We start from the raw sequence: 24,795 nt of genomic DNA on the forward strand, positions 1-24,795 counted from the left end.
GAAATCTTCCCACCGTGTTTACAATGTTGTTAACACTCAGTGAGTGGGGGAAATCTTCCCAACGTGTTTACAATGTTGTTAACACTCAGCGAGTGGGGAAATCTTCCCACCGTGTTTACAATGTTGTTAACACTCAGCGAGTGGGGAAATCTTCCCACCGTGTTTACAATGTTGTTAACACGCAGCGAGTGGGGAAATCATCCCGCTGTTTTTATTATGTTGTTAACACTCAGCGAGTAGGGAAATTTTCCTGCTGTGTTTACGATGTCGCAAATAGGCAGCAAGCGGGGGAAGGTAATTTGAGACGTCCCGAAGTTGTGAAAAGCACTATATAAAACCGACTTCCTTCTTTCTTTCTTATTGACCTGAAGGAGTTAAGGCTGGTATCACTCCTGCAACTTCTGGGTGATCTCCACATTTCCCACTTTCACCTTCGATAAGGGGACTGATTAGTGATGCCCACAAGGACACCTAGCAACAGGAGTCAAACAGAGAGCACTGAGCGGAGCTCCAATTTACACCTGTGTGTGTCTCACACAAATCGAAAGGTTAATCGATGGAGATCACAGGACAAGCCCTGGTTCATTTGTGTCTCTCACAGGGAGGGGCTGAGGTGTAACGTTCCCACAAACTCAGCGTCTAATGTTTGGCCAATTCCGTGAGCAATGGAGCTGGTGTCACGCTCACGAGTGGCTCTGTTCCCTAGTCTGAGTTGGGGTCGTTTATCTGATTGGCCCAGTTAAACGTGGCTATATTTAGGAAGCTCACAGTATTATATAAGGTCGAAATGTGACAGGTTTATAACGTGAGCTGTTGTGCTTAAGGAAGGAGATAGAAATGAAACTATTTCTACTGGTTCTGCTTTTGGGGGTTGCAGGTAGTATGCTATGTTATTGTGCTATGATAGTCAACTCTTACTTTTCTTAATAACTCTCTTTCCAACCCCGCTCCCAGATTGAGGAGATTTCTCAAACCTCTCTCGCACAATCTGGGAGAACTCAGTCATTGTCTGACACTTTATCATTCCTCTATCCACAGTCTCCTTCTCTCTCTCTCTTCAATGTGATACTTCCTGTCTCTCCCTCTCTTATACGCCCCTCTTATCACTGCCCTTCCTAACATTGCTCTCTCATCCCTCCTCAGCTGTAAATTCCACCCCCGCACCCCCCCCCCCCCCACGCCCAGCTGGCCCACTCACGCTCCCCCATACCATAAGGCAAAGTTTCTTCACTCCCAAACTGTGAGACTCTCGACGGTGCAGCACTGCCTCAGTACTGAGGCGGTGAATCAGCTCCGATTGCAAGTTTGAGCTTCGGGAGTGGATTTCGAGCCTCCAACCTTGGAGTTCAGATACGAGAGGGAGAGCCAAACCTACTGTGCCACTGCACGATGTGTCTGCAATGGCACAGTGCCAGCTAGCTATGGAAGACTGATAGACAAGACAATGGGCAAGATAGGAATAAAACCATCAATCCGGCATGATGCCATGGGGTGAGAGACACATGTGGTGGACATGATCCCCTGGTAAACATGTGCCAACAGGTTTATGTTGTTATCGCTAAATGTGAGAAAACAGACCCAGAACCCTCTGTAACATTCCTGCTCAACAGGCCGGGATCCCTCTGTAACATTCCTGCTCAACAGGCCCAGATCCCTCCGTAACATTCCTGCTCAACAGACCCGGATCCCTCTGTAACATTCCTGCTCAACAGGCCCGGATCCCTCTGTAACATTCCTGCTCAACAGGCCCGGATCCCTCTGTAACATTCCTGCTCAACAGGCCCTGATCCCTCTGTAACATTCCTGCTCAACAGACCCGGATCCCTCTGTAACATTCCTGCTCAACAGGCCTGGATCCATCTGTAACATTCCTGCTCAACAGGCCCGGATCCCTCTGTAACATTCCTTCTCAACAGGCCCGGATCCCTCTGTAACTTTCCTTCTCAACTGGCCCAGATCCCTCTGTAACATTCCTGCTCAACAGGCCCGGATCCCTCTGTAACATTCCTGCTCAACAGGCTGGGATCCCCCTGTAACATTCCTTCTCAACAGGCCCAGATCCCTCTGTAACATTCCTTCTCAACAGGCCCGGATCCCTCTGTAACATTCCTGCTCAACAGGCCCGGATCCCTCTGTAACATTCCTTCTCAACAGGCCGGGATCCCTCTGTAACTTTCCTTCTCAACTGGCCCAGATCCCTCTGTAACATTCCTGCTCAACAGGCCCGGATCCCTCTGTTACATTCCTGCTCAACAGGCTGGGATCCCTCTGTAACATTCCTTCTCAACAGGCCCAGATCCCTCTGTAACATTCCTTCTCAACAGGCCCGGATCCGTCTGTAACATTCCTTCACAACAGACCCGGATCCCTCTGTAACATTCCTTCTCAACAGGCCCGGATCCCTCTGTAACATTCCTTCTCAACAGCCCCGGATCCCTCTGTAACATTCCTTCTCAACAGGCCGGGATCCCTCTGTAACATTCCTTCTCTACAGGCCCGGATCCCTCTGTAACATTCCTTCTCAACAAGCTGGGATCCCTCTGTAACATTCCTTCTCAACAGGCCCTGATCCCTCTGTAACTTTTCCTTCTCAACAGGCCCGGATCCCTCTGTAACATTCCTTCTCAACAGGCCCGGATCCCTCTGTAACATTCCTTCTCAACAGGCCCGGATCCCTCTGTAACATTCCTGCTCAAAAGGCTGGGATCCCTCTGTAACATTCCTGCTCAACAGGCTGGGATCCCTCTGTAACATTCCTTCTCAACAGGCCGGGATCCCTCTGTAACATTCCTTCTCAACAGGCCCTGATCCCTCTGTAACATTCCTTCTCAACAGGCCCTGATCCCTCTGTAACATTCCTGCTCAACAGGCTGGGATCCCTCTGTAACATTCCTTCTCAACAGGCCCGGATCCCTCTGTAACATTCCTTCTCAACAGGCCCTGATCCCTCTGTAACATTCCTTCTCAACAGACCCAGATCCCTCTGTAACATTCCTTCTCAACAGGCCCTGATCCCTCTGTAACATTCCTTCTCAACAGGCCCGGATCCCTCTGTAACATTCCTGCTCAACAGGCCCAGATCCCTCTGTAACATTCCTTCTCAACAGGCCCGGATCCGTCTGTAACATTCCTTCACAACAGACCCGGATCCCTCTGTAACATTCCTTCTCAACAGGCCCGGATCCCTCTGTAACATTCCTTCTCAACAGCCCCGGATCCCTCTGTAACATTCCTGCTCAACAGGCAGGGATCCCTCTGTAACATTCCTTCTCTACAGGCCCTGATCTCTCTGTAACATTCCTTCTCAACAGGCCCGGATCCCTCTGTAACATTCCTTCTCAACAGGCCCGGATCCCTCTGTAACATTCCTTCTCAACACACCCAGATCCCTCTGTAACATTCCTTCTCAATAGACCCTGATCCCTCTGTAACATTCCTTCTCAACAGGCCCTGATCCCTCTGTAACATTCCTGCTCCACAGACCCAGATCCTTCTGTAACATTCCTTCTCAACAGACCCGGATCCCTCTGTAACATTCCTTCTCAACAGGCCCTGATCCCTCTGTAACATTCCTTCTCAACAGGCCCTGATCCCTCTGTAACATTCCTTCTCAACAGGCCCTGATCCCTCTGTAACATTCCTTCTCAACAAACCCGGATCCCTCTGTAACATTCCTTCTCAACAGGCCCGGATCCCTCTGTAACATTCCATCTCAACAGACCCGGATCCCTCTGTAACATTCCATCTCAACAGACCCGGATCCCTCTGTAACATTCCTTCTCAACAGGCCCGGATCCCTCTGTAACATTCCATCTCAACAGACCCGGATCCCTCTGTAACATTCCTTCTCAACAGGCCCAGATCTCTCTGTAACATTCCTTCTCAACAGGCCCTGATCTCTCTGTAACATTCCTTCTCAACAGACCCGGATCTCTCTGTAACATTCCTTCTCAACAGACCCGGATCTCTCTGTAACATTCCTTCTCAACAGGCCCTGATCCCTCTGTAACTTTCCTTCTCAACAAACCCGGATCTCTCTGTAACATTCCTTCTCAACAGGCCCTGATCCCTCTGTAACATTCCTGCTCAACAGGCCCTAATCCCTCTGTAACATTCCTTCTCAACAAACCCAGATCCCTCTGTAACATTCTTTCTCAACAGACCCGGATCCCTCTGTAACATTCCTGCTCAACAGGCCCTGATCCCTCTGTAACATTCCTTCTCAACAAACCCGGATCTCTCTGTAACATTCCTTCTCAACAGGCCCTGATCCCTCTGTAACATTCCTGCTCAACAGGCCCGGATCCCTCTGTAACATTCCTTCTCAACAAACCCAGATCCCTCTGTAACATTCCTGCTCAACAGGCCCTGATCCCTCTGTAACATTCCTTCTCAACAGGCCCGGATCCCTCTGTAACATTCCTGCTCAACAGGCCCTGATCCCTCTGTAACATTCCTTCTCAACAGGCCCGGATCCCTCTGTAACATTCCTTCTCAACAGGCCCTGATCCCTCTGTAACATTCCTTCTCAACAGGCCCGGATCCCTCTGTAACATTCCTTCTCAACAGACCCAGATCCCTCTGTAACATTCCTTCTCAACAGACCCTGATCCCTCTGTAACATTCCTTCTCAACAGGCTGGGATCCCTCTGTAACATTCCTTCTCAACAGGCCCTGATCCCTCTGTAACATTCCTGCTCAACAGGCTGGGATCCCTCTGTAACATTCCTTCTCAACAGGCCCTGATCCCTCTGTAACATTCCTTCTCAACAAACCCGGATCCCTCTGTAACATTCCTTCTCAACAGGCCCGGATCCCTCTGTAACATTCCTTCTCAACAGACCCGGATCCCTCTGTAACATTCCTGCTCAACAGGCCCTGATCCCTCTGTAATATTCCTTCTCAACAGACCCGGATCCCTCTGTAACATTCCTTCTCAACAGGCCCAGATCCCTCTGTAACATTCCTTCTCAACAGACCAGGATCTCTCTGTAACATTCCTTCTCAACAGGCCCTGATCTCTCTGTAACATTCCTTCTCAACAGGCCCTGATCTCTCTGTAACATTCCTTCTCAACAGACCAGGATCTCTCTGTAACATTCCTTCTCAACAGGCCCTGATCTCTCTGTAACATTCCTTCTCAACAGACCCGGATCCCTCTGTAACATTCCTTCTCAACAGGCCCTGATCCCTCTGTAATATTCCTTCTCAACAGACCTGGATCTCCCTGTAACATTCCTTCTCAACAGGCCCTGATCCCTCTGTAACATTCCTTCTCAACAGACCCGGATCTCTCTGTAATATTCCTTCTCAACAGACCTGGATCTCCCTGTAACATTCCTTCTCAACAGGCCCTGATCCCTCTGTAACTTTCCTTCCCAACAAACCCGGATCTCTCTGTAACATTCCTTCTCAACAGGCCCTGATCCCTCTGTAACATTCCTGCTCAACAGGCCCTAATCCCTCTGTAACATTCCTTCTCAACAAACCCAGATCCCTCTGTAACATTCCTGCTCAACAGGCCCTAATCCCTCTGTAACATTCCTTCTCAACAGACCCGGATCTCTCTGTAACATTCCTTCTCAACAGGCTGGGATCCCTCTGTAACATTCCTGCTCAACAGGCCCTGATCCCTCTGTAACATTCCTTCTCAACAAACCCGGATCTCTCTGTAACATTCCTTCTCAACAGGGCCTGATCCCTCTGTAACATTCCTGCTCAACAGGCCCTGATCCCTCTGTAACATTCCTTCTCAACAGGCCCGGATCCCTCTGTAACATTCCTTCCAAAAGACCCGGATCTCTCTGTAACATTCCGTCTCAACAGACCCTGATCCCTCTGTAACATTCCTTCTCAACAGACCTGGATCTCTCTGTAACATTCCTTCTCAACAGACCCGGATCTCTCTGTAACATTCCTTCTCAACAGGCCCTGATCCCTCTGTAACATTCCTTCTCAACAGACCCGGATCTCCCTGTAACATTCCTTCTCAACGGGCCCTGATCTCTCTGTAACATTCCTTCTCAACAAACCCGGATCTCTCTGTAACATTCGTTCTCAACAGACCCAGATCTCTCTGTAACATTCCTTCTCAACAGGCCCTGATCCCTCTGCAACATTCCTTCTCAACAGACTCGGATCTCACTGTAACATTCCTTCTCAACAGGCCCTGATCTCTCTGTAACATTCCTTCTCAACAGGCCAGGATCCCTCTGTAACATTCCTTCTCAACAGGCCGGGATCCCTCTGTAACATTCCTTCTCAACAGACCCGGATCTCTCTGTAACATTCCTTCTCAACAGGCCCTGATCCCTCTGTAACTTTCCTTCTCAACAAACCCGGATCTCTCTGTAACATTCCTTCTCAACAGGCCCTGATCCCTCTGTAACATTCCTGCTCAACAGGCCCTAATCCCTCTGTAACATTCCTTCTCAACAAACCCAGATCCCTCTGTAACATTCTTTCTCAACAGACCCGGATCCCTCTGTAACATTCCTGCTCAACAGGCCCTGATCCCTCTGTAACATTCCTTCTCAACAAACCCGGATCTCTCTGTAACATTCCTTCTCAACAGGCCCTGATCCCTCTGTAACATTCCTGCTCAACAGGCCCGGATCCCTCTGTAACATTCCTTCTCAACAAACCCAGATCCCTCTGTAACATTCCTGCTCAACAGGCCCTGATCCCTCTGTAACATTCCTTCTCAACAGGCCCGGATCCCTCTGTAACATTCCTGCTCAACAGGCCCTGATCCCTCTGTAACATTCCTTCTCAACAGGCCCGGATCCCTCTGTAACATTCCTTCTCAACAGGCCCTGATCCCTCTGTAACATTCCTTCTCAACAGGCCCGGATCCCTCTGTAACATTCCTTCTCAACAGACCCAGATCCCTCTGTAACATTCCTTCTCAACAGACCCTGATCCCTCTGTAACATTCCTTCTCAACAGGCTGGGATCCCTCTGTAACATTCCTTCTCAACAGGCCCTGATCCCTCTGTAACATTCCTGCTCAACAGGCTGGGATCCCTCTGTAACATTCCTTCTCAACAGGCCCTGATCCCTCTGTAACATTCCTTCTCAACAAACCCGGATCCCTCTGTAACATTCCTTCTCAACAGGCCCGGATCCCTCTGTAACATTCCTTCTCAACAGACCCGGATCCCTCTGTAACATTCCTGCTCAACAGGCCCTGATCCCTCTGTAATATTCCTTCTCAACAGACCCGGATCCCTCTGTAACATTCCTTCTCAACAGGCCCAGATCCCTCTGTAACATTCCTTCTCAACAGACCAGGATCTCTCTGTAACATTCCTTCTCAACAGGCCCTGATCTCTCTGTAACATTCCTTCTCAACAGGCCCTGATCTCTCTGTAACATTCCTTCTCAACAGACCAGGATCTCTCTGTAACATTCCTTCTCAACAGGCCCTGATCTCTCTGTAACATTCCTTCTCAACAGACCCGGATCCCTCTGTAACATTCCTTCTCAACAGGCCCTGATCCCTCTGTAATATTCCTTCTCAACAGACCTGGATCTCCCTGTAACATTCCTTCTCAACAGGCCCTGATCCCTCTGTAACATTCCTTCTCAACAGACCCGGATCTCTCTGTAATATTCCTTCTCAACAGACCTGGATCTCCCTGTAACATTCCTTCTCAACAGGCCCTGATCCCTCTGTAACTTTCCTTCTCAACAAACCCGGATCTCTCTGTAACATTCCTTCTCAACAGGCCCTGATCCCTCTGTAACATTCCTGCTCAACAGGCCCTAATCCCTCTGTAACATTCCTTCTCAACAAACCCAGATCCCTCTGTAACATTCCTGCTCAACAGGCCCTAATCCCTCTGTAACATTCCTTCTCAACAGACCCGGATCTCTCTGTAACATTCCTTCTCAACAGGCTGGGATCCCTCTGTAACATTCCTGCTCAACAGGCCCTGATCCCTCTGTAACATTCCTTCTCAACAAACCCGGATCTCTCTGTAACATTCCTTCTCAACAGGGCCTGATCCCTCTGTAACATTCCTGCTCAACAGGCCCTGATCCCTCTGTAACATTCCTTCTCAACAGGCCCGGATCCCTCTGTAACATTCCTTCCAAAAGACCCGGATCTCTCTGTAACATTCCGTCTCAACAGACCCTGATCCCTCTGTAACATTCCTTCTCAACAGACCTGGATCTCTCTGTAACATTCCTTCTCAACAGACCCGGATCTCTCTGTAACATTCCTTCTCAACAGGCCCTGATCCCTCTGTAACATTCCTTCTCAACAGACCCGGATCTCCCTGTAACATTCCTTCTCAACGGGCCCTGATCTCTCTGTAACATTCCTTCTCAACAAACCCGGATCTCTCTGTAACATTCGTTCTCAACAGACCCAGATCTCTCTGTAACATTCCTTCTCAACAGGCCCTGATCCCTCTGCAACATTCCTTCTCAACAGACTCGGATCTCACTGTAACATTCCTTCTCAACAGGCCCTGATCTCTCTGTAACATTCCTTCTCAACAGACCCAGATCTCTCTGTAACATTCCTTCTCAACAGGCCCTGATCCCTCTGCAACATTCCTTCTCAACAGACTCGGATCTCACTGTAACATTCCTTCTCAACAGGCCCTGATCTCTCTGGAACATTCCTTCTCACAGACCCAGATCTCACTGTAACATTCCTTCTCAACAAACCCAGATCTCTCTGTAACATTCCTTCTCAACAGGCCCTGATCCCTCTGTAACATTCCTTCTCAACAGACCCAGATCTCTCTGTAACATTCCTTCTCAACAAACCCGGATCTCTCTGTAACATTCCTTCTCAACAAACCCAGATCTCTCTGTAACATTCCTTCTCAACAGACCCGGATCTCTCTGTAACATTCCTTCTCAACAGGCCCTGATCTCTCTCTAACATTCCTTCTCAACAAACCCAGATCCCTCTGTAACATTCCTTCTCAACAAACCCAGATCCCTCTGTAACATTCCTTCTCAACAGGCCGAGATCCCTCTGTAACATTCCTTCTCAACAAACCCGGATCCCTCTGTAACATTCCTTCTCAACAGTCTGGGATCCCTCTGTAACATTCCTTCTCAACAGGCCCTGATCCCTCTGTAACATTCCTGCTCAACAGGCTGGGATCCCTCTGTAACATTCCTTCTCAACAGGCCCTGATCCCTCTGTAACATTCCTGCTCAACAGGCTGGGATCCCTCTGTAACATTCCTTCTCAACAGACCTGGATCTCCCTGTAACATTCCTTCTCAACAGGCCCTGATCTCTCTGTAACATTCCTTCTCAACAGGCCCTGATCTCTCTGTAACATTCCTTCTCAACAGGCCGGGATCCCTCTGTAACATTCCTTCTCAACAGACCAGGATCTCTCTGTAATATTCCTTCTCAACAGGCCCTGATCCCTCTGTAACATTCCTTCTCAACAGGCCCGGATCCCTCTGTAACATTCCTTCTCAACAGGCCCTGATCCCTCTGTAACATTCCTGCTCCACAGACCCAGATCCTTCTGTAACATTGCTTCTCAACAGGCCCTGATCCCTCTGTAACATTCCTGCTCAACAGGCCCTGATCCCTCTGTAACATTTCTGCTCCACAGACCCAGATCCTTCTGTAACATTCCTGCTCAACAGGCCCGGAGCTCTCTGTAACATTCCTTCTCAACAGGCCCTGATCCCTCTGTAACATTCCTTCTCAACAGGCCCTGATCCCTCTGTAACATTCCTGCTCCACAGACCCAGATCCTTCTGTAACATTGCTTCTCAACAGGCCCTGATCCCTCTGTAACATTCCTGCTCAACAGGCCCTGATCCCTCTGTAACATTTCTGCTCCACAGACCCAGATCCTTCTGTAACATTCCTGCTCAACAGGCCCGGAGCTCTCTGTAACATTGCTTCTCAACAGGCCCTGATCCCTCTGTAACATTCCTGCTCAACAGGCCCTGATCCCTCTGTAACATTTCTGCTCCACAGACCCAGATCCTTCTGTAACATTCCTGCTCAACAGGCCCGGAGCTCTCTGTAACATTCCTTCTCAACAGGCCCTGATCCCTCTGTAACATTGCTTCTCAACAGGCCCGGATCCCTCTGTAACATTCCTTCTCAACAGGCCCGGATCCCTCTGTAACTTTCCTGCTCCACAGACCCAGATCCCTCTGTAACATTGCTTCTCAACAGGCCCTGATCCCTCTGTAACATTCCTGCTCCACAGACCCAGATCCCTCTGTAACATTCCTGCTCCACAGACCCAGATCCCTCTGTAACATTCCTTCTCAACAGGCCCTGATCCCTCTGTAACATTCCTGCTCCACAGACCCAGATCCCTCTGTAACATTCCTGCTCCACAGACCCAGATCCCTCTGTAACATTCCTGCTCCACAGACCCAGATCCCTCTGTAACATTCCTGCTCCACAGACCCAGATCCCTCTGTAACATTCCTGCTCCACAGACCCAGATCCCTCTGTAACATTCCTGCTCCACAGACCCAGATCCCTCTGTAACATTCCTGCTCCACAGATCCAGATCCTTCTGTAACATTCCTTCTCAACAGGCCCGGATCCCTCTGTAACTTTCCTGCTCCACAGACCCAGATCCCTCTGTAACATTCCTGCTCCACAGATCCAGATCCTTCTGTAACATTCCTTCTCAAATGGCCCTGATCTCTCTGTAACATTCCTTCTCAACTGGCCCAGATCCCTCTGTAACATTCCTGCTCCACAGACCCAGATCCTTCTGTAACATTCCTTCTCAAATGGCCCTGATCTCTCTGTAACATTCCTGCTCCACAGGCCCGGATCCCTCTGTAACATTCCTTCTCAACAGGCCCGGATCCCTCTGTAACATTCCTTCTCAACAGGTCCGGATCCCTCTGTAACATTCCTTCTCAACAGGCCCGGATCCCTCTGTAACATTCCTTCTCAACAGGCCCTGATCCCTCTGTAACATTCCTTCTCAACAGGCCCTGATCTCTCTGTAACATTCCTTCTCAACAAACCCAGATCTCTCTGTAACATTCCTTCTCAACAGGCCCTGATCCCTCTGTAACATTCCTTCTCAACAGACCCGGATCCCTCTATAACATTCCTTCTCAACAGACCCGGATCCCTCTGTAACATTCCTTCTCAACAGGCCGGGATTCCTCTGTAACATTCCTTCTCAACAGACCCAGATCTCTCTGTAACATTCCTTCTCAACAGGTCCGGATCCCTCTGTAACATTCCTTCTCAACAGGCCCATATCCCTCTGTAACATTCCTTCTCAACAGACCCAGATCTCTCTGTAACATTCCTTCTCAACAAACCCGGATCCCTCTGTAACATTCCTTCTCAACAGGCCCGGATCCCTCTGTAACATTCCTTCTCAACAGACCCAGATCTCTCTGTAACATTCCTTCTCAACAGACCCGGATCCCTCTGTAACATTCCTTCTCAACAAACCCGGATCCCTCTGTAACATTCCTTCTCAACAGGCCCGGATCCCTCTGTAACATTCCTTCTCAACAGACCCAGATCTCTCTGTAACATTCCTTCTCAACAGACCCGGATCTCTCTGTAACATTCCTTCTCAACAGGCCCTGATCTCTCTGTAACATTCCTTCTCAACAAACCCAGATCCCTCTGTAACATTCCTTCTCAACAGACCCTGATCCCTCTGTAACATTCCTTCTTAACAGGCCAAGATCCCTCTGTAACATTCCTTCTCAACAGGCCGAGATCCCTCTGTAACATTCCTTCTCAACAGGCCCTGATCTCTCTGTAACATTCCTTCTCAACAGGCCCTGATCTCTCTCTAACATTCCTTCTCAACAAACCCAGATCCCTCTGTAACATTCCTTCTCAACAGACCCGGATCTCTCTGTAACATTCCTTCTCAACTCGCCCAGATCCCTCTGTAACATTCCTTCTCAACAGACCCAGATATCTCTGTAACATTCCTTCTCAACAAACCCAGATCTCTCTGTAACATTCCTTCTCAACAGACCCAGATATCTCTGTAACATTCCTTCTCAACAAACCCAGATCTCTCTGTAACATTCCTTCTCAACAGACCCGGATCTCTCTGTAACATTCCTTCTCAACTCGCCCAGATCCCTCTGTAACATTCCTTCTCAACAGACCCAGATCCCTCTGTAACATTCCTTCTCAACAAACACAGATCCCTCTGTAACATTCCTTCTCAACAGACCCTGATCCCTCTGTAACATTCCTTCTTAACAGGCCAAGATCCCTCTGTAACATTCCTTCTCAACAGGCCGAGATCCCTCTGTAACATTCCTTCTCAACAGGCCCTGATCTCTCTGTAACATTCCTTCTCAACAAACCCAGATCCCTCTGTAACATTCCTTCTCAACAGGCCGGGATCCCTCTGTAACATTCCTTCTCAACAGGCCGGGATCCCTCTGTAACATTCCTTCTCAACAGACCCGGATCCCTCTGTAACATTCCTTCTCAACAGGCCGGGATTCCTCTGTTACATTCCTTCTCAACAGGCCCGGATCCCTCTGTAACATTCCTTCTCAACAGGCCAGGATCCCTCTGTAACATTCCTTCTCAACAGTCCGGGATCCCTCTGTAACATTCCTGCTCAACAGGCTGGTATCCCTCTGTAACATTCCTTCTCAACAGGCCCGGATCCCTCTGTAACATTCCTTCTCAACAGACCCGGATCTCACTGTAACATTCCTTCTCAACAGGCTGGGATCCCTCTGTCACATTCCTTCTCAACAGACCCAGATCTCTCTGTAACATTCCTTCTCAACAAACCCAGATCCCTCTGTAACATTCCTTCTCAACAGACCCTGATCCCTCTGTAACATTCCTTCTCAACAGACCCGGATCCCTCTGTAACATTCCTTCTCAACAGGCCGAGATCCCTCTGTAACATTCCTTCTCAACAGGCCGAGATCCCTCTGTAACATTCCTTCTCAACAGGCCCGGATCCCTCTGTAACATTCCTTCTCAACAGGCCCAGATCCCTCTGTAACGTTCCTTCTCAACAGGCCGGGATCCCTCTGTAACATTCCTTCTCAACAGGCCCGGATCCCTCTGTAACATTCCTTCTCAACAGGCCGGGATCCCTCTGTAACATTCCTTCTCAACAGGCCCAGATCCCTCTGTAACATTCCTTCTCAACAGGCCGGGATCCCTCTGTAACATTCCTTCTCAACAGACCCGGATCCCTCTGTAACATTCCTTCTCAACAGGCCGGGATCCCTCTGTTACATTCCTTCTCAACAGGCCCGGATCCCTCTGTAACATTCCTTCTCAACAGGCCCAGATCCCTCTGTAACATTCCTTCTCAACAGGCCAGGATCCCTCTGTAACATTCCTTCTCAACAGGCCGGGATCCCTCTGTAACATTCCTGCTCAACAGGCTGGGATCCCTCTGTAACATTCCTTCTCAACAGGCCCGGATCCCTCTGTAACATTCCTTCTCAACAGGCCCGGATCCCTCTGCAACATTCCTTCTCAACAGGCCGGGATCCCTCTGTAACATTCCTGCTCAACAGGCTGGGATCCCTCTGTAACATTCCTTCTCAACAGGCCGAGATCCCTCTGTAACATTCCTTCTCAACAGGCCCGGATCCCTCTGTAACATTCCTGCTCAACAGGCCCGGATCCCTCTGTAACATTCCTTCTCAACAGGACCGGATCCCTCTGTAACATTCCTTCTCAACAGGCCCGGATCCCTCTGCAACATTCCTTCTCAACAGGCCCTGATCCCTCTGTAACATTCCTGCTCAACAGGCCCGGATCCCTCTGTAACATTCCTTCTCAACAGGCCCTGATCCCTCTGTAACATTCCTTCTCAACTGGCCCAGATCCCTCTGTAACATTCCTTCTCAACAGGCCGGGATCCCTCTTTAACTTTCCTTCTCAACTCGCCCAGATCCCTCTGTAACATTCCTTCTCAACAGGCCCTGATCCCTCTGTAACATTCCTTCTCAACAGTCTGGGATCCCTCTGTAACATTCCTTCTCAACAGGCCCTGATCCCTCTGTAACATTCCTGCTCAACAGGCTGGGATCCCTCTGTAACAATCCTTCTCAACAGGCCCTGATCCCTGTGTAACATTCCTGCTCAACAGGCCCGGATCCCTCTGTAACATTCCTTCTCAACAAACCCAGATCCCTCTGTAACATTCCTTCTCAACAGGCTGGGATCCCTCTGTAACATTCCTTCTCAACAGGCCCTGATCCCTGTGTAACATTCCTGCTCAACAGGCTGGGATCCCTCTGTAACATTCCTTCTCAACAGGCCCTGATCCCTGTGTAACATTCCTTCTCAACAGGCCCGGATCCCTCTGTAACATTCCTTCTCAACAGGCCCTGATCCCTCTGTAACATTCCTTCTCAACAGGCCCTGATCCCTCTGTAACATTCCTTCTCAACAGGCCCGGATCCCTCTGTAACATTCCTTCTCAACAGGCCCTGATCCCTCTGTAACATTCCTTCTCAACAGGCCCGGATCCCTCTGTAACATTCCTTCTCAACAGGCCCTGATCCCTGTGTAACATTCCTTCTCAACAGGCCCGGATCCCTCTGTAACATTCCTTCTCAACAGGCCCTGATCCCTCTGTAACATTCCTTCTCAACAGGCCCTGATCCCTCTGTAACATTCCTTCTCAACAGGCCCGGATCCCTCTGTAACATTCCTTCTCAACAGGCCCGGATCCCTCTGTAACATTCCTTCTCAACAGGCCCTGATCCCTCTGTAACATTCCTTCTCAACAGGCCCTGATCCCTCTGTAACATTCCTTCTCAACAGGCCCGGATCCCTCTGTAACATTCCTTCTCAACAGGCCCTGATCCCTCTGTAACATTCCTTCTCAACAGGCCCTGATCCCTCTGTAACATTCCTTCTCAACAGGCCCGGATCCCTCTGTAACATTCCTTCTCAACAGGCCCTGATCCCTCTGTAACATTACTTCTCAACAGGCCCTGATCCCTCTGTAACATTCCTTCTCAACAGGCCCGGATCCCTCTGTAACATTCCTTCTCAACAGGCCCTGATCCCTCTGTAACATTCCTTCTCAACAGGCTGGGATCCCTGTGTAACATTCCTTCTCAACAGGCCCGGATCCCTCTGTAACATTCCTTCTCAACAGGCCGGGATCCCTCTGTAACATTCCTTCTCAACAGGACCGGATCCCTCTGTAACATTCCTTCTCAACAGGCCCTGATCCCTCTGTAACATTCCTGCTCAACAGGCCCGGATCCCTCTGTAACATTCCTTCTCAACAGACCCGGATCCCTCTGTAACATTCCTTCTCAACAGGCCCGGATCCCTCTGTAACATTCCTTCTCAACTGGCCCAGATCCCTCTGTAACATTCCTTCTCAACAGGCCCGGATCCCTCTGTAACATTCCTTCTCAACAGGCCCGGATCCCTCTGTAACATTCCTTCTCAACAGGCCGGGATCCCTCTGTAACATTCCTTCTCAACAGGCCCGGATCCCTCTGTAACATTCCTTCTCAACAGGCCCTGATCCCTCTGTAACATTCCTTCTCAACAGGCCGGGATCCCTCTGTAACATTCCTTCTCAACAGGCCCGGATCCCTCTGTAACATTCCTTCTCAACAGGCCGGGATCCCTCTGTAACTTTCCTTCTCAACTCGCCCAGATCCCTCTGTAACATTCCTTCTCAACAGGCCCTGATCCCTCTGTAACATTCCTTCTCAACAGGCCCTGATCCCTCTGTAACATTCCTTCTCAACAGACCCAGATCTCTCTGTAACATTCCTGCTCAACAGGCTGGGATCCCTCTGTAACAATCCTTCTCAACAGGCCCTGATCCCTCTGTAACATTCCTTCTCAACAGGCTGGGATCCCTCTGTAACATTCCTTCTCAACAGGCCCTGATCCCTCTGTAACATTCCTGCTCAACAGGCTGGGATCCCTGTGTAACATTCCTTCTCAACAGGCCCTGATCCCTCTGTGACATTCCTTCTCAACAGGCTGGGATCCCTCTGTAACATTCCTTCTCAACAGACCCTGATCCCTCTGTAACATTCCTTCTCAACAGGCCCGGATCCCTCTGTAACATTCCTTCTCAACAGGCCCTGATCCCTCTGTAACATTCCTTCTCAACAGGCCGGGATCCCTCTGTAACATTCCGTCTCAACAGACCCGGATCCCTCTGTAACATTCCTTCTCAACAAACCCAGATCCCTCTGTAACATTCCTTCTCAACAGGCCGGGATCCCTCTGTAACATTGCTTCTCAACAGACCCGGATCTCTCTGTAACATTCCTGCTCAACAGGCCCGGATCCCTCTGTAACTTTCCTGCTCCACAGACCCAGATCCTTCTGTAACATTCCTTCTCAACAGGCCCGGATCCCTCTGTAACATTCCTTCTCAACAGACCCTGATCCCTCTGTAACATTCCTGCTCCACAGACCCAGATCCTTCTGTAACATTGCTTCTCAACAGGCCCGGATCCCTCTGTAACATTCCTGCTCAACAGGCCCGGATCCCTCTGTAACTTTCCTGCTCCACAGACCCAGATCCTTCTGTAACATTCCTTCTCAATAGACCCAGATCCCTCTGTAACATTCCTGCTCCACAGACCCAGATCCCTCTGTAACATTCCTGCTCCACAGACCCAGATCCCTCTGTAACATTCCTGCTCCACAGATCCAGATCCCTCTGTAACATTCCTTCTCAACAGGCCCGGATCCCTCTGTAACATTCCTGCTCCACAGACCCAGATCCTTCTGCAACATTCTTTCTCAACAAACCCTGATCCCTCTGTAACATTCCTTCTCAAATGGCCCTGATCCCTCTGTAACATTCCTGCTCCACAGACCCGGATCCCTCTATAACATTCCTTCTCAACAGGTCTGGATCCCTCTGTAACATTCCTTCTCAACAGGCCCGGATCCCTCTGTAACATTCCTTCTCAACAAACCCGGATCTCCCTGTAACATTCCTTCTCAACAAACCCAGATCTCTCTGTAACATTCCTTCTCAACAGACCCAGATCTCTCTGTAACATTCCTTCTCAACAGGCCCTGATCTCTCTCTAACATTCCTTCTCAACAAACCCAGATCCCTCTGTAACATTCCTTCTCAACAGACCCGGATCTCTCTGTAACATTCCTTCTCAACAGGCCGGGATCTCTCTGTAACATTCCTTCTCAACAGACCCAGATCTCTCTGTAACATTCCTTCTCAACAGACCCGGATCTCTCTGTAACATTCCTTCTCAACAGGCCCTGATCTCTCTCTAACATTCCATCTCAACAGACCCAGATCCCTCTGTAACATTCCTTCTCGACAGACCCGGATCCCTCTGTAACATTCCTTCTCAACAGACCCAGATCTCTCTGTAACATTCCTTCTCAACAAACCCAGATCCCTCTGTAACATTCCTTCTCAACAGACCCTGATCCCTCTGTAACATTCCTTCTCGACAGACCCGGATCCCTCTGTAACATTCCTTCTCAACAGACCCTGATCCCTCTGTAACATTCCTTCTCGACAGACCCGGATCCCTCTGTAACATTCCTTCTTAACAGGCCAAGATCCCTCTGTAACATTCCTTCTCACCAGGCCGAGATCCCTCTGTAACATTCCTTCTCAACAGGCCCTGATCTCTCTGTAACATTCCTTCTCAACAAACCCAGATCCCTCTGTAACATTCCTTCTCAACAGGCCGGAATCCCTCTGTAACATTCCTTCTCAACAAACCCAGATCCCTCTGTAACATTCCTTCTCAACAGGCCGGGATCCCTCTGTAACATTCCTTCTCAACAGGCCGGGATCCCTCTGTAACATTCCTTCTCAACAGACCCGGATCCCTCTGTAACATTCCTTCTCAACAGGCCGGGATTCCTCTATTACATTCCTTCTCAACAGGCCCGGATCCCTCTGTAACATTCCTTCTCAACAGGCCCAGATCCCTCTGTAACATTCCTTCTCAACAGGCCAGGATCCCTCTGTAACATTCCTTCTCAACAGTCCGGGATCCCTCTGTAACATTCCTGCTCAACAGGCTGGTATCCCTCTGTAACATTCCTTCTCAACAGGCCCGGATCCCTCTGTAACATTCCTTCTCAACAGACCCAGATCTCTCTGTAACATTCCTTCTCAACAAACCCAGATCTCTCTGCAACATTCCTTCTCAACAGACCCGGATCTCTCTGTAACATTCCTTCTCAACAGGCTGGGATCCCTCTGTCACATTCCTTCTCAACAGACCCAGATCCCTCTGTAACATTCCTTCTCAACAAACCCAGATCTCTCTGCAACATTCCTTCTCAACAAACCCAGATCTCTCTGCAACATTCCTTCTCAACAGACCCGGATCCCTCTGTAACATTCCTTCTCAACAAACCCAGATCTCTCTGTAACATTCCTTCTCAACAAACCCAGATCTCTCTGCAACATTCCTTCTCAACAGACCCGGATCTCTCTGTAACATTCCTTCTCAACAGGCCCTGATCTCTCTGTAACATTCCTTCTCAACAGACTCGGATCTCACTGTAACATTCCTTCTCAACAGACCCGGATCTCTCTGTAACATTCCTTCTCAACAGGCCCTGATCTCTCTGTAACATTCCTTCTCAACAGACTCGGATCTCTCTGCAACATTCCTTCTCAACAAACCCAGATCCCTCTGTAACATTCCTTCTCAACAGACCCTGATCCCTCTGTAACATTCCTTCTCAACAGACCCGGATCCCTCTGTAACATTCCTTCTCAACAGGCCGAGATCCCTCTGTAACATTCCTTCTCAACAGGCCGAGATCCCTCTGTAACATTCCTTCTCAACAGGCCCGGATCCCTCTGTAACATTCCTTCTCAACAGGCCCTGATCCCTCTGTAAAATTCCTTCTCAACAGGCCTGGATCCCTCTGTAACATTCCTTCTCAACAGGCCCAGATCCCTCTGTAACGTTCCTTCTCAACAGGCCGGGATCCCTCTGTAACATTCCTTCTCAACAGACCCGGATCCCTCTGTAACATTCCTTCTCAACAGGCCCAGATCCCTCTGTAACATTCCTTCTCAACAGGCCGGGATCCCTCTGTAACATTCCTTCTCAACAGACCCGGATCCCTCTGTAACATTCCTTCTCAACAGGCCGGGATCCCTCTGTTACATTCCTTCTCAACAGGCCCGGATCCCTCTGTAACATTCCTTCTCAACAGGCCCAGATCTCTCTGTAACATTCCTTCTCAACAGGCTGGGATCCCTCTGTAACATTCCTTCTCAACAGGCCCAGATCCCTCTGTAACATTCCTTCTCAACAGACCCGGATCCCTCTGTAACATTCCTTCTCAACAGGCCAGGATCCCTCTGTAACATTCCTTCTCAACAGGCCCAGATCCCTCTGTAACATTCCTTCTCAACAGGCCCAGATCCCTCTGTAACATTCCTTCTCAACAGGCCCAGATCCCTCTGTAACATTCCTTCTCAACAGGCCAGGATCCCTCTGTAACATTCCTTCTCAACAGGCCGGGATCCCTCTGTAACATTCCTGCTCAACAGGCTGGGATCCCTCTGTAACATTCCTTCTCAACAGACCCGGATCCCTCTGTAACATTCCTTCTCAACAGGCCCGGATCCCTCTGTAACATTCCTTCTCAACAGGACCGGATCCCTCTGTAACATTCCTTCTCAACAGGCCCGGATCCCTCTGTAACATTCCTTCTCAACAGGCCGGGATCCCTCTTTAACTTTCCTTCTCAACAGGCCCTGATCCCTCTGTAACATTCCTTCTCAACAGGCCCGGATCCCTCTGTAACATTCCTTCTCAACAGGCCGGGATCCCTCTGTAACATTCCTTCTCAACAGGCCCTGATCCCTCTGTAACATTCCTTCTCAACAGGCCGGGATCCCTCTTTAACTTTCCTTCTCAACAGTCCCTGATCCCTCTGCAACATTCCTTCTCAACAGTCTGGGATCCCTCTGTAACATTCCTTCTCAACAGGCCCTGATCCCTCTGTAACATTCCTGCTCAACAGGCTGGGATCCCTCTGTAACATTCCTTCTCAACAGGCCCTGATCCCTGTGTAACATTCCTTCTCAACAGGCCCGGATCCCTCTGTAACATTCCTTCTCAACAGGCTGGGATCCCTGTGTAACATTCCTTCTCAACAGGCCCTGATCCCTCTGTAACATTCCTGCTCAACAGGCTGGGATCCCTCTGTAACATTCCTTCTCAACTCGCCCAGATCCCTCTGTAACATTCCTTCTCAACTGGCCCAGATCCCTCTGTAACATTCCTTCTCAACAGGCCCTGATCCCTCTGTAACATTCCTGCTCAACAGGCTGGGATCCCTCTGTAACATTCCTTCTCAACTCGCCCAGATCCCTCTGTAACATTCCTTCTCAACAGGCCCAGATCCCTCTGTAACATTCCTTCTCAACAGGCTGGGATCCCTCTGTAACATTCCTTCTCAACTCGCCCAGATCCCTCTGTAACATTCCTTCTCAACAGGCCCAGATCTCTCTGTAACATTCCTTCTCAACAGGCCCTGATCCCTCTGTAACATTCCTTCTCAACAGGCCGGGATCCCTCTTTAACTTTCCTTCTCAACAGTCCCTGATCCCTCTGTAACATTCCTTCTCAACAGTCTGGGATCCCTCTGTAACATTCCTTCTCAACAGGCCCTGATCCCTCTGTAACATTCCTGCTCAACAGGCTGGGATCCCTCTGTAACATTCCTTCTCAACAGGCCCTGATCCCTGTGTAACATTCCTTCTCAACAGGCCCGGATCCCTCTGTAACATTCCTTCTCAACAGGCTGGGATCCCTGTGTAACATTCCTTCTCAACAGGCCCTGATCCCTCTGTAACATTCCTGCTCAACAGGCTGGGATCCCTCTGTAACATTCCTTCTCAACTCGCCCAGATCCCTCTGTAACATTCCTTCTCAACTGGCCCAGATCCCTCTGTAACATTCCTTCACAACAGGCCCTGATCCCTCTGTAACATTCCTGCTCAACAGGCTGGGATCCCTCTGTAACATTCCTTCTCAACTCGCCCAGATCCCTCTGTAACATTCCTTCTCAACAGGCCCAGATCCCTCTGTAACATTCCTTCTCAACAGGCCCTGATCCCTCTGTAACATTCCTGCTCAACAGGCTGGGATCCCTCTGTAACATTCCTTCTCAACTCGCCCAGATCCCTCTGTAACATTCCTTCTCAACTGGCCCAGATCCCTCTGTAACATTCCTTCTCAACAGGCCCGGATCCCTCTGTAACATTCCTTCTCAACAGGCCGGGATCCCTCTGTAACTTTCCTTCTCAACTCGCCCAGATCCCTCTGTAACATTCCTTCTCAACTCGCCCTGATCCCTCTGTAACATTCCTTCTCAACAGGCCCTGATCCCTCTGTAACATTCCTTCTCAACAGGCCCTGATCCCTGTGTAACATTCCTTCTCAACAGGCCCGGATCCCTCTATAACATTCCTTCTCAACAGGCCCGGATCCCTCTGTAACATTCCTTCTCAACAGGCTGGGATCCCTCTGTAACATTCCTTCTCAACAGGCCCTGATCCCTCTGTAACATTCCTGCTCAACAGGCTGGGATCCCTCTGTAACATTCCTTCTCAACAGGCCCGGATCCCTCTGTAACATTCCTTCTCAACAGGCCCTGATCCCTCTGTAACATTCCTTCTCAACAGGCTGGGATCCCTCTGTAACATTCCTTCTCAACAGGCCCTGATCCCTCTGTAACATTCCTGCTCAACAGGCTGGGATCCCTCTGTAACATTCCTTCTCAACATGCCCTGATCCCTGTGTAACATTCCTTCTCAACAGGCCCGGATCCCTCTATAACATTCCTTCTCAACAGGCCCTGATCCCTCTGTAACATTCCTTCTCAACAGGCTGGGATCCCTGTGTAACATTCCTTCTCAACAGGCCCTGATCACTCTGTAACATTCCTTCTCAACAGGCCCTGATCCCTCTGTGACATTCCTTCTCAACAGGCTGGGATCCCTCTGTAACATTCCTTCTCAACAGACCCTGATCCCTCTGTAACATTCCTTCTCAACAGGCCCGGATCCCTCTGTAACATTCCTTCTCAACAGGCCCTGATCCCTCTGTAACATTGCTTCTCAACAGACCCGGATCTCTCTGTAACATTCCTGCTCAACAGGCTGGGATCCCTCTGTAACATTCCTTCTCAACATGCCCTGATCCCTGTGTAACATTCCTTCTCAACAGGCCCGGATCCCTCTATAACATTCCTTCTCAACAGGCCCTGATCCCTCTGTAACATTCCTTCTCAACAGGCTGGGATCCCTGTGTAACATTCCTTCTCAACAGGCCCTGATCACTCTGTAACATTCCTTCTCAACAGGCCCTGATCCCTCTGTGACATTCCTTCTCAACAGGCTGGGATCCCTCTGTAACATTCCTTCTCAACAGACCCTGATCCCTCTGTAACATTCCTTCTCAACAGGCCCGGATCCCTCTGTAACATTCCTTCTCAACAGGCCCTGATCCCTCTGTAACATTCCTTCTCAACAGGCCCGGATCCCTCTGTAACATTCCTGCTCAACAGGCCGGGATCCCTCTGTAACATTCCTGCTCCACAGACCCAGATCCTTCTGCAACATTCTTTCTCAACAAACCCTGATCCCTCTGTAACATTCCTTCTCAACAGGCCCGGTTCCCTCTGTAACTTTCCTGCTCCACAGACCCAGATCCTTCTGTAACATTCCTTCTCAATAGACCCAGATCCCTCTGTAACATTCCTGCTCCACAGACCCAGATCCCTCTGTAACATTCCTGCTCCACAGACCCAGATCCCTCTGTAACATTCCTGCTCCACAGATCCAGATCCCTCTGTAACATTCCTTCTCAACAGGCCCGGATCCCTCTGTAACATTCCTGCTCCACAGACCCAGATCCTTCTGTAACATTCCTTCTCAACAGGCCCGGATCCCTCTGTAACATTCCTTCTCAAATGGCCCTGATCCCTCTGTAACATTCCTGCTCCACAGACCCGGATCCCTCTATAACATTCCTTCTCAACAGGTCCGGATCCCTCTGTAACATTCCTTCTCAACAGGCCCGGATCCCTCTGTAACATTCCTGCTCAACAGGCCCGGATCCCTCTGTAACATTCCTTCTCAACAGGCCGGGATCCCTCTGTAACATTCCTTCTCAACAGGCCCGGATCCCTCTGTAACTTTCCTGCTCCACAGACCCAGATCCATCTGTAACATTCCTTCTCAACTGGCCCGGATCCCTCTGTAACATTCCTTCTCAACAGGCCGGGATCCCTCTGTAACATTCCTGCTCCACAGATCCAGATCCCTCTGTAACATTCCTTCTTCGATTATACAGTGGCCGTGGACGATGACAAGATCATCAATGGTTATGAGTGCCAACCGCATTCCCAGCCTTGGCAAGTCTATTTCACCACCAACGGTTATCGCTGGTGTGGAGGCTCCGTAATCAATGAATGGTGGGTGCTGTCTGCAGCCCACTGCGAGCAGCCGTAAGTATAATTCCTCTTTGCCACCTGTTGTAAGTACAGTTACTCCCTGCAATCAGTTGTAAGTACAGTCAATCCCTGTGGTCAGTTGTAAGTAGTCACACCTTGCGATCAGTTGTCAGTACAGTCAACCCCTGCGGTCAGTTGTAAGTACACTCAATCCCTGAAATCAGTTGTAAGTACAGTCAATCCCTGAAATCAGTTGTAAGTACAGTCGCTCCCTGCAATCAGTTGTAAGTACAGTCACTCCCTGCAATCAGTTGTAAGTACAGTCAATCCCTGAAATCAGTTGTAAGTACAGTCGCTCCCTGCAATCATTTGTAAGTACAGTCACTCCCTGCAATCAGTTGTAAGTACAGTCGCTCCCTGCAATCAGTTGTAAGTACAGTCAATCCCTGAAATCAGTTGTAAGTACAGTCGCTCCCTGCAATCAGTTGTAAGTACAGTCACTCCCTGCAATCAGTTGTATGTACAGTCAATCCCTGAAATCAGTTGTAAGTACAGTCACTCCCTGAAATCAGTTGTAAGTACAGTCACTCCCTGCAATCAGTTGTATGTACAGTCAATCCCTGAAATCAGTTGTAAGTACAGTCAATCCCTGAAATCAGTTGTAAGTACAGTCACTCCATGCAATCAGTTGTATGTACAGTCAATCCCTGAAATCAGTTGTAAGTACAGTCACTCCCTGCAATCAGTTGTAAGTACAGTCACTCCCTGCAATCAGTTGTAAGTACAGTCAATCCCCGCGGTCAGTTGTAAGTATAGTCTCACCCTGCGATCAGTTGTAAGTACAGTCACTCCCTGCAATCAATTGTAAGTACAGTCACTCCCTGCGGTCAGTTGTAAGTACAGTCAGTCCCTGCGGTCAGTTGTCAGTACAGTCACTCCCTGCGGTCAGTTGTAAGTACAGTCACTCCCTGCAATCAGTTGTAAGTACAGATACTTCCTGTAATCAGTTGTAAGTACACTCACTCCCTGCAATCAGTTGTAAGTACAGTCAATCCCTGCAATCAGTTGTAAGTACAGTCGCTCCCTGCAATCAGTTGTAAGTACAGTCACTCCATGCAATCAGTTGTAAGTACAGTCAATCCCTGCAATCAGTTGTATGTACAGTCAATCCCTGAAATCAGTTGTAGGTACAGTCACTCCATGCAATCAGTTGTAAGTACAGTCAATCCCTGATATCAGTTGTAAGTACAGTAACTCCATGCAATCAGTTGTAAGTATAGTCACACCCTGCGATCAGTTGTAAGTACAGTCACTTCCTGCAATCAGTTATAAGTACAGTCACTCCCTGCAATCAATTGTAAGTACAGTCACTTCCTGTGGTCAGTTGTA

General features: G+C 49.3%; 1 protein-coding gene across 1 annotated transcript in view; it reads left to right on the plus strand.

The window, feature by feature from the left end:
- Nucleotides 1–818: 818 nt before the first annotated feature.
- Nucleotides 819–24,795, plus strand: part of LOC137352734 (trypsin-3-like) — a 40,231-nt gene continuing 16,254 nt past the window's right edge. The window contains exons 1-2 of the mRNA XM_068018490.1: nt 819–877; nt 23,307–23,460. Of these exons, the coding sequence (XP_067874591.1) occupies nt 838–877; nt 23,307–23,460 (194 nt within the window). The 5' untranslated portion in view covers nt 819–837. The remainder of the gene's footprint in view (nt 878–23,306; nt 23,461–24,795) is intronic.

Source organism: Heterodontus francisci, chromosome 39, assembly GCF_036365525.1.
Source record: "Heterodontus francisci isolate sHetFra1 chromosome 39, sHetFra1.hap1, whole genome shotgun sequence".
Taxonomy (NCBI): Eukaryota; Metazoa; Chordata; class Chondrichthyes; order Heterodontiformes; family Heterodontidae; genus Heterodontus; species Heterodontus francisci.